Below are 16,117 nucleotides of genomic sequence, written 5' to 3' on the forward strand. Positions count from 1 at the left end.
ATTCAGCAAAGCAGGCACAAGTATCACATTGAAGGTATGCATAGTTATTTGGTTTAATACTAATATAATTTTTTTTTTAAATTTTTGTTTTGCTTTTGTACCGTGATTTAGGGTTCACAAAATGTTAATATGTGCATGAGCCAATTTCTGTTGAAACAATAATAATTGATTCTATTGTGACTTATAGCATATTTTTATATTAACATTACTGTAAAATATACTTTCTGGGTGATTAACATTTTGATGTGCCGTGTTTTGTTATGGATAACTTAAGGTGTGCCACGAAAAGAAAAAGGTTACAGAACACTGCCTTAAACAACCCAATCAAATCACCTCACAGGTGCCTAGTCTTCAGAGACTACAATTTGCAGAACTGCAGCCTTTCTTGATGAGAGTTCCAGTTGCCATTTCTCAAGCCCCATCTGCCTAATTTTTCCAGATCCTGTTGTAGTGGTATACTATCATTACTCTCATCAACCACCCTGCTAACATTTGTATCATCCATAAACGTGAATATTAAGCCTGATATGACTTCAGCAATATCATTAATAAATGTAGAAAACAACAATGGAACCAGCCATCTGTCACAACCCCAAAACATGTCTCATAATTTGTGATAGAAAATATGCTTACATGCATAACCAGTCATCAATGCATACATAAAAAAGAATAATTTCATGTTTCTACAGTGTTATTAGATTGTATTGGATCATTTTTCATATTTTGATTATTTAAAATGTAATTAATTTTTTCACTGTATTATTTTAACCTTTATACCTTAATCATTTATCATATTAACTTGTGATGGATTCTTTAATTCTTTTTTAAGGGATTTGGAAATGTTGGGCTTCATGTAATGCGATACTTGCACCGTGCTGGAGCCAGGTGTATAGGCATTATAGAAGTGGATGGTAGTATTTTCAATCCAAATGGTATTGATCCAAGAGAGCTAGAAGATTGGAAACTAGTAATTTCTTTTGCTTTATTTGATATATATATATATATATATATATACACACACACACACATACATGTAATACTCATTGCATGCTTTCTGTAATATGAATATATTACACCATCTATATTAATTTTAGCACATACTTTCCTATTAGATGCAGTATCACCAGTTTGCTTGCTTCCTCTTTTGAGAGCTGTGGCTCATTTCTAATAATACCATGTTTATTTGCAAACAATGGGTCAAGTGAAACCTTTCCATCATGACAGCATTTAGTGTATTTATTCGACGTGTTTAACTCACGTCCCCAATATCTTGCATTGCAATGCTCACAGTTGTAACACATTTCCTATGTCATGCTCTTCCACCTTAATTACAGCTTGTTAATTATTCGCATCCAGTACTTCTATTTCATTAGTCCTACGCCGTTTTGCCCATCATCTCATTTCCAATCTTACTTCTCTTTCTTAAATGTTTTTGGTCTCTTAATCTATTAGATCTCTACTCTAATGTTTCATTAGCATTTCTTCTACATTTTCTCAAAGTTCTTACACGCTGTTCAGCCATTTTTACACTTCTTAAAACTTAGAGCGGCTTATTAAAATTGAAGACAGATAAAATAAACTTACAATAAAGAATGCCCTGTTATGGTGGTCGTGTGAGGTGAACCACATGAACGGGTTCTGGTAACAATTAGCAGTTGGAAAAACGTTGGTAAAAAAATTAATAAAGAATGCCTGGTATGGTGGTTGTGCAAGGTGAATTGCGTGAACGGGTGCTGGCAACAATTACCAGTTGGAAAATTTGGGCAGCATACCTAAGCATTTTTTTTATATATATATATATATATTTAAATAATGTTGAAATAGTTGGAAAATGGAATATTTCATAATAAAAAAGGAGGGTACAGCATACATCAGGGGCAGCAAAAAGCATATTCCTCTACATGATGCTTGAAATATAATCATATAAAGTAGAATAAGGTTTAAAATAAAAATAAAATAATGCCAGCAGATTAAATCTCTGTTTGGTGATATTTCACATAAATTTGGACCTGGTGCCCATCAGAGGGGGCACTGTTAAATTTTTATTTAATTGGCTTTTAAATTTCAAAGAATTATTATTTGTACATTTAGATTTTCTAAATTAATTGAGAGTTTCTGCTGCAATATTTTTACTCTTGTTACCCCTCTCTTCCCTCCTTGCTTGATTTGAATAGGTTTAATTTTGTCTTTTCGCTCTTGTCTTGCCGTACTGCTGGCATTATTTTATTTTTATTTTAAATCTTATTCTAATTTATATGATTTTTTATATATATATATATATATATATATAAAAACCAAAAGTTGAACATTGGAAAACGAGCACGAGGAAATCAAGGAGAGAGGAAATCATTCTGACCAGATTATGAATTGGTACACACATCACACGTGGTTATCTGCTGTGTGTCGAAGACCTTTCAAGATGCCGAGCATGCAATACTATTCAAACAATCAAACATAGAATGACTGACGTATGAAAATAATCGACAACAGATTTTGTCATCATTATATAAAGAAAATCAAAATGTAGCTCTCAAAAATATCCTAGGCAACAGGGAACATGTATCAGACATTTTAAGGTTCATGCAGACAATTAATGTCTACCATCTACTGTAAATAAAGATATAATACATATAACCACAGAAAATATTTAACCCTCATACATTCTATCAAGATAATAATATACATACAGAGAACATATTATATAACAAATGGACTGGTGCACTGTGATCCCCATTGTCAATGTGCCAATAAACACCAAAACAGCAACCACCATTATTTTTCCCAGAAAAGAAGTTAAACTAACAGGTCTGTAAAATTCTTGTCACCCTTTGATCCCCCTTTGTAAATTGGAGATGCATTTGCACATCTCTAGTCCATGGGTACCTTCCCCTGAATTCAAGGATGATCTCATAATTATGGCTAAGGATTTGCATACTTCCTTTGCTGCCTCGCTTAATGTAACTGGATAGATGCCATCCACCCCAGGGGGCCCCAGGTGTAAAGCGATTCTGTGATCAAGTGACACCGCTCTAAATTAGCGCTCTTTCTAGAAATAGAAATCGTTTCCTTATTTACAGTCTTCATTAACACACAATTAAATAATCAATCTATAATAAAGAAACTTTACATACAAGAAAAAAAACCTTTTCTTTTCTTGTATATAAAGGTTTCTTTTCTTGTATATATATATATATATATATATATAGATATTAATTACTAACCTACTCGTGCTTGGTCACAGGATGACACTACTCCTGCCTCCACGTGGCAGGGCCGGTAACCGGAGGGGAACAGGGCCGGAGGGGAAAAGCTCTCTCTTCCAGGGCGAAATGGAGTGAACTGACTCCAATACCCAGGAATTAACTGGGTCAGTAGACATGAATAGAACTGATCCATGAGGAATCAAGTTCTCTTGGAGATAATTCTAAATTTACTGGAAAAGGCAATAGAAATGACTCTGTCTCCACAAAGAGATTAAAAACTGCGTTAAAGCTTTAAATTCTCAAACATATATTATTATATATTCAAACACTATGAAAGCAGTAGGCCAGTTGTCACTCTTTCTCATACAAAAGACCCTTGAGAGTTATGTCTGCCCACCGACAAAAATGTTAAAAGCTTAAAATCAGGTGATATTTTATTAGAAACAGCCCATGCTAAACACTCCGAAAGATTGTTACAAATGAAAACCTTTGCAGGAACCAGTAATGGTATCCCCACACAATACATTAAATACCTCAAAAGGTGTCATTATGGAATGAGACCTTCTAAATGTGCCCAAAGAGGAAATCCAAATTGAACTTCAGGAACAAGGAGTCATCAGTGTTAAAAGAATTGCAATTAAAAAAGAAGAGATAATCACCCCTCCCACCAGGAATCTGGTACTCACTTTTAACACACCGAAGCCATCCAGATCAGTAAAAGCAGGATACCTACACTGCAATATTAGACTGTAATCCTGAATCCTCTCCGCTGTTTCAGCTGTCAGAAGTTTGGTCACTCACAGAAAGTATATATAGGTAAATCAACATGTGCAAACTATGGTTCTCAAGAACATGCCCCTTCTATTTGCACAGCTGGAAGCCATAAATGTGCAAATTGTAAAGAAGAACATGCTGCATACTCAAGGGATTGTGAAATATGGAAGAAAGAAAAAAATAATACAAAAATACAAAGCAGAAAATGGAGTTCCATATCAAGAAGCTAAAAAAAGTAATTGGAATAAACATTGCAAACAAACCTTATGCTCAGGTTACCACAATCAAAAAGACTCTGGAAATGAAACTACCTAATTCAAAATGTTGTGGCACACAAATGGATGTTACAATTCCCCCAGGAGAATCCATCTCAGAATGGGTTCGTGAGTTTTACAATCCATCTCCATCACAAAAACAACAAGAAAAAATGATTAATACTCCTTTATCTTTACCACCAGATAATGCGGAAAGTGTAAGAAGAAAAATAAACAAAGAAAGGATAAGTAATACAGAAAAAAAGATGGCAGAACTAATGGACATAGAGGTAAGAAACCACGGAGAAGAACCCGTTAACGAGATTTTTGTTGAAGAAGAAATGGATAAGGGAAGACCCTGATACAATTCAAGGGAAGAGAGAACAAAAATCAGCAAAACAAGCCACTTGGATGAAATTTGCATCCACTATAACCATTTCACACCAGCTACACTTATCTGGAAAAAGATCAGAAACACGACAAACAATTTTCGAATGAAGCCATCTTCATTGCTAAATTGGAAAGGACAGTTGGTTACAAATATGTTAGGTATTGTCAGTATGCTTGGCGAAAATCTTGCCAATACACCTGCTAATTGTTCATACTCGACTGCTTTCAGAACTTAGAAAGCTGAAAAAATAAACCTAAACTTTTCCAGCAAGCACTGTGAACAATATAAATATAACTTGCTGCTCACAGTAGCAGAACTAAAACAAACTCTGCTACAGATGAAACGCAGTGCAGTCCATCCTGATGAAATACACTATGCAATGATACAACAATTAGATGAACAATCCCAATTAGTCCTGTCAGATCTATTCAACAAGATATACCTCGAAAGTACTTTTACAGACAAATGGCACCATGCAATAATACCAGCTTTCCCAAAACAGGGAAAAGACCTATCAGATCCACAGAACTATTGCCCCATAACTTTGACTAGCTGCTTAGGCAAGATCTTAGAGAAAATGGTCAACAATAGACTAACATGGTATCTAGAAAATAATGATCTTCTCAACCCAGCACAATATGGCTTTCGGAAAAATCACTCTACCTTAGATGTACTTATACAACTGTAAAATCAGGTAAGAAATGCTTTTCTCAGAAAACAACATCCAGTCATGGTTAATTTTGGTATTGAGGAAACATATACCACTTGGTGCTATGGTATACTTAGAAGGTTACATCAACTTGGCCTTAGAGGACATCTACCCCTCTACATATGCAAATTCCTTAAGAATCGGACTTTCCAAGTTCGAATGAACAACACTCTCTCCAAAACGTACTATCAGGAAGAAGGGGTCCTTCAAGGATCTGTACTAAGTACCACACTTTTTGCAGCCCACTTCAGCACAGTAATAGAACAAATACCAAACATTTTCACAACTGTTTATGCTGATGATTTCTGCATTTCTTATTAAGACACATCACAACATATAAGGATAATAGAACGACAATAAACAAAGCCATAAACAAATTCATAAAATGACCAGAATGAAATGGATATAGAATTTCTGTACAAAAGACTGTATATATACATTTCTGCAGAAAAAGGAACCTCCATCTTGGTCCCAAACTCAGGCTGAAAGAACAGATCATCCCAATTAAAAATAGTGTTTGTTTCTTAGGACTTGTTTTTGACAAAAAAAATGACTTCTCTAAAGCATATCAGTCACATAAGAGTCCACTGTCTTAAGAAAATGAATATCTTAAAGATCCTATCTGCTATATCCTGGGGAGCAGATGGAACAATACTACTATGTTTATATTGCCTACTAAGTTAGACTATGGTGCCGCAGTCTGACTTGGCAAGACCTAGTGCCCTAAGATGGCTCGATCCAGTACACCACTGCATGCTCCAAATAGCCATTGGAGCTTTCCATACCTTGCCTGTGCAGAGCCTGTATGCGGAAGCTCAAGAACCTCCTTTGCAAATTAGAAGACAAAATCTATTACTTTTTTTATGCAGCTAAAATAAAATCCTTACTAGGTCACCCCTACAGAAAACTCTTTACATGTGAATGAGAATAACATTATCAGCAACAACAAAGAATCAATAAGCCTGTGAGCATGAGATTAAAAAACCTTCTCCTAAGTAGAGATCTTAACCTAGATAATATGACTCCGCTGAAGAAGCAGTCTACACCATTGATAATCAAACAGTCTACATGTTGACTTCTCCTTCCACTTTTCGAGCAAACAAACATGAACTAATTATGTCCATCTTTCACAGTTGAGCACTGAAATTGCTTCAATGAGTTGATATGCAAACATCACTTTCTCACTCTCAAAACCATACTGGAAGATAGAAAAAATATTAGCATTAGTAGAGGCATTTGATGCAAGAAAGCAAGCTTATGCAGCATCAGCCAAAAAAAAAAAAAAAAACCACTTCCACTTCACCCCTCTGTTCGTTCGAAATACCTGTCCAGCTGAGCCTTAAACTTATTTAGGCTATCAACTTCCACGACAAGGGATGGAAGTCTGTTCCACCAACCAACCACCCGCTGGCTAAAGGCAAATTTCCGCACGTCTATCCTACATCTGTCTATCCTCAATTTGAATTTATGCCCTCTCAGGTGATTATTCTGAGCTAGAGGAAGAATCCCATCAGCATTGAGCATGCTCAAACCATTCAAGGCTTTATACACCTCTATCAGATCACCTCGCTGGTGCCTAGTCTCTGGACACTGTAATTTGCAAAACTTAAGCCTTTCTTCGTAAGAGCACCCCTTTGTTCCATTCACTAATCTTGTCGCCCTTCTCTGTACTCATTCCAGCAGCTCTACATCCTTCTTGAAATGAGGACTCCAGACCTGTATACAGTACTCTAGGTGTGGCCTGACCTCCTTATCCCTGCTAGAAAAATTCCTATATATCATTGACAATACACTATGAGCTACTCTTGCAGCCCGTTTGCACTGCTCAGAGAATTTCATATCTGCCTGCACAACCACCCCCAGGTCAGTTTCATTCTCTACCACTGTCAGTGTATTACCACAGAGTTGATACGTTGCTCTGGGGTTGCTGTTTCCCATGTGTAGTACTTTGCATTTGTCAATGTTAAACTTCATTTGCCACCTCTCAGCCCATCTGCTCAACCTTTCCAGATCCTGTTGCAGCAGCATAGTGTCAGTAGTGTCCTTGACAACCGTGCCTACCTTTGTATCGTCTGCAAACTTCGACATTAAGCTTGATATACCATCATCAATATCATTTATAAATACAGAAAACAATAATGGACCCAACACTGAGCCCTGAGCGACTCCACTAATAACATTAGTCCACGACGAGCAGTGTCCATTGATTACCACTCTCTGTCCTCTCCCCCTCAGCCACCCCTTTATCCACAGCAGCAATTTGCCTCCAATGTCACACTGCTCCAATTTGTGCAGCAGTCTTCCATGTGCAACAGTTTCAAAAGCCTTTCTAGATCCAAGTATATAATATCGAAGTTATTCCCTGCATCCAGTTCCTTTGTGACTGCATCATAGTATCCAATCAAATTGGTCAGGCAAGACTTCCCCTTAACAAAACCATGCTGTGTCCGAGCTATAACTGAAGTCTTGTCTAAATGATCCTGCAGTGCTTCTTTAACTAGTGCCTCCATTAATTTTCCTGGAACAGAAGTTAAACTAACAGGTCTATAATTACTTGTGTCAGCCTTTGATCCTCCTTTGTGAATTGGGGTTACATTTGCACATCTCCAGTCTATGGGTACCTCCCCTGAGTCCAAAGAAGCTCTCATAATTATGGCTAGGGGTTTGCATACTTCCTTTGCTGCCTCCTTTAATATAACTGGATAGATCCCATCCACCCCAGGTGCCTTTTTTATGTTTATCCTCAACAATCTCTCCTCCACTTTCCTCTCAGTTATTACAAAATCATCCAGCTCACTGCCAATGTTTACTTTACCTACATCATTCTCCTTCCTGAATAACTCCTCATGCGTTAATGTAGATGCAAAATACTCGTTTAGATTGTTAGCCACCTGAGCAGGATCCTCAACTGTTGAACCATCAATATCCAGTGGACCAATCTGATTCATCCCTTTCCTTCTCGAGTTCAAGTATGTAAAGAACTCCTTTCTGTTTTTCTTTGCATCCTTTGCCAAGGATTTTTCGTAGTCTGCATTTGCCTGCCTAATCTCCTTTGTGACTTGGTTACAGACCAACTTATATCTATCATAGGCTTCCATGTCACCCATTAATTTGTATGTATCCCATGCATTTTTCTTCTCTGCCACATGTCTCATTAGTCCATCTGACAACCATTTAGGCCTAAACCTTGAACAATATTTCTTATTTGGTTTGTAAAGCCTGGTAGCCACCAAGATTAGTTCCTTGAATGCTTCCCATTTTGAGTTTGCTGTTGGTAACATCATCAGTTGGTCCCACTGTATAGAATTTAAATACTGTCTCAGACCATCATAGTCTCCTTTACGAAAACAAAAACCCTTCCCGTTACCTCTGATGGTAGTTACCTCCTTGAGTAAATCCCACTTCAACACACTGTGATCACTGCCACCTAGTGGTTCATTTATCTGCAGGTTCTTAATGCATGAAGAATCACTACTGATAATCAGATCAAGAGTATTGCTCCCTCTTGTTGCCTCACGAACATGCTGATGTAGAAAACAATCATCCAATAAATCCACAAAAGCCTTGCTAGTGTGCGAGTGACCAACCCACAAATTCCAGTCAATATCTGGGAAATTAAAATCCCCCATTATAAGACTCTGATTTACTGGCCCACTCTATTTCCCTGTACAATATATTATTATACTCATCAGAGTCATTAGGCCTATAGCACACTCCTACTCTCAATTTTGATTTCCCTATGCTTATGTCACACCAAACTGACTCGATACTGCACTGTCCAGTGATGTCCCCTGGCTTCACTTCCTGGATTTTATGTATTTCTTAACTAATAGCATAACCCCTCCTCCCTTCCTATCCAGTCTATCCTTTCTGTAGACGTTGTACTCCCCAAATTCCAGTTCTGCATTCCTTATATCTGTGTGACACCACGTCTCTGATATCCCAACAATATCTGCCTTTGGTGTTTTGAACAATACTTCAAATTCATCAAATTTATGTACTAAACTCCTAGCATTGGTGTACATGCAAGTATACATGCACCTATTTCTGTTCTTAGCTAACCTAACACAACCCATGTGTTTACTTGTACCGCAATGACTCCCAGCAGTCTCTGAAATATCCTGCATCTTGTTTTTCAGGTTTTGCTCATTCCAATAGAAGCAGTGCAAGAATCTCTTTCACCTCTGCCAGTGGCTACTGTTAATCTATTCGTCTTTGTCTCCCCCCAAGCTAGCAGTTTTCGGACCCATCTAACACTGCCTCGATAGCATCAGCAAATATTCTTGCACCCTTTCTATTTAAGTGTATCCCATCCCTGTAGAAGCAATCTCTCCTGTTAACAAGTACAGTCCAGGCTGAAAAAAATTCTACCCCTTGAGCCTTGCACAATCTTTCCAGGGCCGAATTGATCAACAAGGCTCTCATCATATACTCCCTCCTATCCTGTCTGGGCAGAATTGCAGATACTTTCAAATTCAACCCTATTTCACGGCTTTTTTTCAACAGTGACCTGTACTTGTTAAATAATTCTGCCGGTCTCCTACTCTTGATATCATTAGTGCCAACGTGTACAACCTTTTGATATCTGCTCTACAACATCATCAACCTTTGCCCCTGGCAGACATACCCTGGTCCTGTTCCACCTATCCTTTTTACAAAGCATGTTCCCCGTTTCCCTGACAATATAGTCACCAACAACTACTAGTTCCTTTGGGACCAGCGCATTCTGCCTTGGGGGTTGCCGCTGTGTTGCGCGATGACCAAGTGCAAGCTCTGGCGTTGATGTGGCCAGCTGAGAGCTTGATGGGCCCCTCAATTTAGTTCCTTCGAGGGCATCCACCCTGTCCTTCAAGCTCTCATATAGGCCCATAAGAACGCTGAGTTGTTGCCTGATTTCGATACACTCCTTGCATCGCGCACACACAAAGACATCCCCCATGGCAATATCATGTCCCGTACCTGAATGCTCCACAAACATCATGCAAGCTGTGCATTTTAGAAGGCTGTGATTCAGAAGGCAACTGCCCCCCTCAGTTTTCCTCTGAGCCACAGCACTTCCATTAGCTTGAGCCTTTTGTTTTGCTGCTCTGGTCTGAGTCATGATTTCTTTTAATTTAAATAAAATTTCAATTTCAGTTTATAACCCTAACTTCTCTCCCAACACAGTTATAATGTGATATATATTTTTTAGTGTCAAGTATTAATTATCTCAGAGTTCCCTTTATATAACTTCCGTATCAGTTATTAATTAATTATGTTACGTTTGTAATCTAAGTCGGTATATGTATTTAGTTAAAAGTACAATTTAAATGCCAACGAAGTTCAAGTTTAATAGATTTTACCGATCACTGAAAATATTATAACCTATACTATACTAACTAGGTTCGGTATATAACGATCGTATGACAAAGACAATGGCGGGAAGTTACGAACGGTAAATCTATGGACACTTAAGTATTAATTAACGTTCAAATCTCGCTGTCTCAATTCAGAATAAACTAACGATCCTTACTAGGTCTATAAGCTCCTTACAAAAAATATTTGATGTAAAAAATATTCAATAAGCGGCTAAATATAGCTAAAAAAACTTCTCGTTCAGCGGAGTTGCGACTTGTAACACGTGGATACCCTTACCGATACTTTTATGCAGTTGCAAGGCCGAGTAAAGAATAGATACACCAAATTAATCAGAAAATCACAAAATAATGCTATACTACTAAATTTAAATCAAAAGTTTTAGAAAAACAATAATTTCAAATCAATAAATAAGAAAAATCCACTTAGCGGCTTTGAACACGTCTGGCCCCTACTAGCCTCGTCAGCAGACTTCATAGCAGACATTTTTCTGACCTTTCCGCATCCTCCATATTGGTGGTGGTAAAGGATGCAAAGAAAAACAGCAACAACTTTTTTACTTATGTAAACTTAAAATATAGCAGACATTTTTCAGTTCCTCAAAGAAATAAATTTCTATAATCTAATATGAAACTAAATATAATCTCTGCAGTAAGCTTTAGTCACTCCATGACTCTTGGAAACTATTCACAGCAACATACAACTAAAAACAAAGCTGTTGTATAAAACCTACCAGGCACATTTTAGCTGCAGTAGCTCTTGCACGGCACCTCCGTAGCCAGGTGGGAAGGAGCAGCAGCAGTGCGTAGCACACGCTTCTTGATTAGACCGGGGTTCGAGCCAGTCACCACCAAATATGGAGGATGCGGAAAGGTCAGGGAATGACCACCGCATATTCCCGGAGCAATATGGCCTTAGTTGCTAATTCTCCTAAAAACCAAATAACAAACATAACAGCTCTTGCACCAAGAATTTCTAAATCAATCAATAAATCCACCCCAGGGACCTTTCTTATGTTTAATTTCAACAATTTCTCCTCCATTTCCCTCTCAGTTATTATACAATCATTTAGCTCCCTGTTAGAGTTTGGTAAACTTCTGGCCACCACTTCCCTACAGAATTCCTCATGTGTGAATGTAGATGCAAAATACTCATTCAGTTTGTCAGGTACCTGAGCAGGTTCACCGACAGTTGAACCATCAATAACAAGTGGACATATCTGATTCATCTCCTTCCTTCTAGAGTTTAAATAAGTAAAAAAGTTGTTGCTGTTTTTCTTTGCATCCTTTATCACCACCAAATATGGAGGATGCGGAAAGGTCAGGGAATGACCACTGCATATCCCCGGAGCAATATGGCCTTAGTTGCTAATGCTCCTAAAAACCAAATAACAAACAAACAAGCATCCTTTGCCCAGGCCTGATGAGAGGGGGGGAAAGCCAGGACAAATTCCGAGGGCCCTGGGAATTTGGATTTTTTTTTTTTTTTTTACAAATCACTATCCAATTTTATTGTTTCTGTAATTTTTTTAATCTCTTTGTCAGTAATCGTAATACATAGTAATACTTGTAATATTTGAAAATACTAATAACACTGTTATCAGTATTTTTGGCTCCTTTGTGGTGTTTCTGTCTCTATCACTAAGCATTCCACAATATAAAAACAAATATTACAAAGAAAACAAACTTTCTAGAAAAAAGTACACAAAAAAAATTATTTCATAAATATTCAAGAAAAATTTATTCTAAAAATTGCCATATACAATTTACTTCTTTATTAATATTTGTTGTCCATCTTCTGCTTTGCTGAATAGCTGAGCGATGTTTACAAAGGAATGATTTGACATAACAATCCGGATCAAACTGAAGCAGTGGTTTTTCCATTTAGATGTATGGTAATCATAATCTTCAAATGAATTGTCAACATTATTCATTCATTCGCACAATATTCATTACGCTGAAAGCTCATTTAGCTTCAGCACTGCTAATCGCAATGGTTTAAAAGATATTTTCTGGCTTTCTTAATTGGAAAGGTAATTTCACTCGATTTTAAAGATACTGTCTTCGACAAAATCTCTAAAATCATTAATTTTTATTTCATATTTTATCAGAAAACTAACTTATTTGCTTTTCACCGTTTTGTTAACAGTGATGAAAGTCTTTTCACATTCCACGATTTCGGATAGCATATTTAAAATTTCTTTCAATGGTATCGTTATTTTCTTTATTTAATTAAAAATCACCCTGTTGCATGAATAACTTATCCTTTAAGGATAAAACAATGCATTTAATAACTTGTCACGAGGTAATTTTTTTACTTTCGATTTTGATTCCTTCAAATTCTTTCCACTTTAACATCCTCTCAGTTTTAGCTTCATAAATTCCTTCAGAATTTTTAGTTCAGAATTCCTTCAGTTTTAGCTTTGAAAAATTCCTTCAGAATTTTTCAAATTAACAATAGCTTTGATAGTTCGAATAATTAATTTGTATGCTTTTACCATAGTGAATCTGTAAAGCTTCCTAAAGGTAAGAGAGCTCCTGCAGGATGTCGATCATTAGTGCTAAATGGTTAAGAAATTTCAAATTTAAAAGTTGATTTAATAATACGGAATATTTAACTTCTTATTCAAAATGTTTGCACAAAGTAGAATAATTCCTCCAACCCACAATTGCTGTCCGCAAGCTACAAGCTGCTCATCGTGGCCTTGAACATGACCGATCTTTATAGTTCCCATATCAGGTTCTTTAGCGATCATCCTTAATTCACACTAGTTTTTTGGAGATTGGTGATAGTTTTTTTTTTTTAATTATTGCCTGTATGTCATTATATTTTAGAACATTTTCTACACAGTGAAAGGCTCAACAAAGTTTCAAAATCTGCCAACATTTCATCTTCATAAAGTTTATATAATATCTTAGTTGCCTCAATCCCCCCCCTCTCTACATTGCTACTCTCACTTCTTCTTCTTTGGTCCTTAGCTGGCAGCTGGGGGAGGCGGTTGGCCACGCAACCAGTATGCTGCTGTAGGTGCCGCAGGGTTTCGGACTTGCTCTGTGATGTTCTTCCATACCTTACGATCCATGGCTTCAGTCCTGGCCTGGTTAAGGTCGAGACGTCGGCTCTTCAAGTCATCTTCCACTTGCTTGGCCCACGTTTTCCTAGGCGCGGTCCGTTGGATGCTCCATTGGATGGGTCGTTGTCTCCAAAGGAGTGTGGATGGTATTCTGTTCGTGCCCATTCTACGTACGTGGCCAAACCATCTGAGCCTTCGCTTCTGGATTTGGTCGGCAATGGTTGGTTGCTGTTGGCATCTGGCGCGGATGGTATCATTAGTGATGCGGTCGCGAAGAGAGATGCCCAAGATCTGCCGCAGGCATCGCATTTGGAATACCTCAAGTTTGTTCAAATCTAACTTGAGACAAATCCATGTTTCCGATCCGTAAAGAAGAATGGGCAGGATCAAAGTCCGGAAGAGTCGGATTTTAGTCTTTGTGGAAATGTTGGTCCTCTTCCACAGACACCATTTGAGCGAGGCGAACGCAGTGGATACAGCGAAAAATGTCGTAATCACATGGATATTCAGCTACAGTGACCATGTAGACAGGAAAAATTTTACTGGGAGGCGTGGATCACTCACTTCTCCGAAAAACGTATGACTTCTTGTAGAATAAAGGGGAACAACAACACAGGTTAACCAGAGGCTATAATCCATATCGAGAATCTTCTTAATCCTCTGACTGGCTATGGAAAGCATATTGACTGGTGCGACTTCTCAGTATATGACTGCAGAGGACACCACTAACATTGTGAAATGGTAATCCCTTTCATCCTTAATTCGCACTTTCTAACTACCTAAATTGCCTAAAGGCCAGAGGTGAGAACAATGCATACACAGTTGTCTCTCCTAATCCATTCGTTACATGGAAATTTTCTTCGTTCAACAGAAACTATTTAAATTTAATTACCAAGAGAAATCAAAAAAATTCACTATAAAGAAGTTCGTTAAACAGAGGTCCGACTGTAATTAAATAAAAAATGAAGCAATTTTAAAATATATAACCGATAGATTGCACCATTAAAATGATGGGGATGGGGCCTCGCTCTTCCCACCGTAGTTTTGGCTCTGGATACTCAATAATTGCATTCAGGATTTCATTTGTAAAATAAATGATCATCTCAACAATGGGCTCGCAAATTTTTAAAAAAAAATAACAATGGGCTCTCGAGAGCATATGCGAGCCCACTATAGCTCACCACTGCATACAATGATTGTAAACCAGGGTCCAGCTTACACTTTTATTCTAAATAATCCACAGGCCAGTTATGTAGTTTATACAACAACAACACAGGTTACCAAGGTGAAGATGGGCTTATTGCACTTATTGTTCAAGATTAGGCCTAAATGGATGTCAGCTGAACTAATGAGACATATCGCAGAAAAGAAAAATGCATGGGATACATATAAATTAATGGGTGACATGGAAGCCTATGATAGATATAAGCTGGCTGTAACCAAGTCTATACTACTGACACTATGTTTCTTCAACAGGATCTGGAAAGGTTGAACAGATGGGCTGAGAGGTGGCAAATGAAGTTTAACATTGACAAATGTAAAGTACTACATATGGGAAACAGCAACCCTAGAGCAATGTATCAACTCTGTGGTACTACACTGACAGTGGTAGAGAACGAAAAGGACCTGGGGGTAATTGTGCAGGCAGATATGAAGTTTTCTCAGCATGCAGACAGTCTGCAAGAGTAGCTCATGGTCTTGTCAATGATATACAGGAATTTTTCTAGCAGGGATAAGGAGGTGATTATCCCCTTGTATAAGGCATGGTCAGGCCACACCTTGAGTACTGTATACAGGTCTGGAGGACTCATTTTAAGAAGGATGTAGAGCTGTTGGAACGAGTACAGAGAAGGGCAACAAGATTAGTTAATGGAACAAAGGGTTGCTCTTTGAAGAAAGGCTTAAGTTTTGCAAATTACAGTGTCTGGAGACTAGATACCTGCGAGGTGATTTGATTGAGGTGTATAAAGTCTTGAATGGTTTGAGCATGCTCAATGCTGATGGGATTCTTTCTCTTGCTCTGAATCACCTGAGAGGGCATAAATTCAAATTGAGGAAAGAGAGATGTAGGATAGATGTGCAGAAGTTTGCCGTTAGCCTGTGGGTAGTTGGTTGGTGGAACAGACTTCCATCCTTTGTTGTGGAAGTTGATAGCCTAAATAAATTTAAGGCTGAGCTGGACAGGTATTTGGAATGAACGGAGAGGTGAAATGGGATTTTTTTTTTTTTTTTTTTCTTGGCTGATGCTGCATAAGCTTGCTTTCTTGCATCATATGCCTCTGCTAATGCTAATTTGGAAGCTGACAAATGGATCCACCAAGCCCAAATCACGGATAAATTTTTACAGTGGAATTGTCA

The 16,117-nt window shown here is 37.8% G+C and overlaps 1 protein-coding gene across 1 annotated transcript in view; it reads left to right on the forward strand.

Moving 5' to 3' along the window:
• LOC150081748 (glutamate dehydrogenase, mitochondrial-like) overlaps window positions 1-16,117 on the forward strand; it is a 535,860-nt gene that overhangs the window by 275,345 nt on the left and 244,398 nt on the right. Inside the window, exon 6 of the mRNA XM_090378851.1 lies at window positions 830-967. Coding sequence (XP_090234977.1) covers window positions 830-967 — 138 coding nt within the window. The remainder of the gene's footprint in view (window positions 1-829; window positions 968-16,117) is intronic.

Source organism: Mastigoproctus giganteus, chromosome 8 (assembly GCF_048544385.1).
Source record: "Mastigoproctus giganteus isolate SK-2022 chromosome 8, ASM4854438v1, whole genome shotgun sequence".
In the NCBI taxonomy this organism is placed as follows: Eukaryota; Metazoa; Arthropoda; class Arachnida; order Uropygi; family Thelyphonidae; genus Mastigoproctus; species Mastigoproctus giganteus.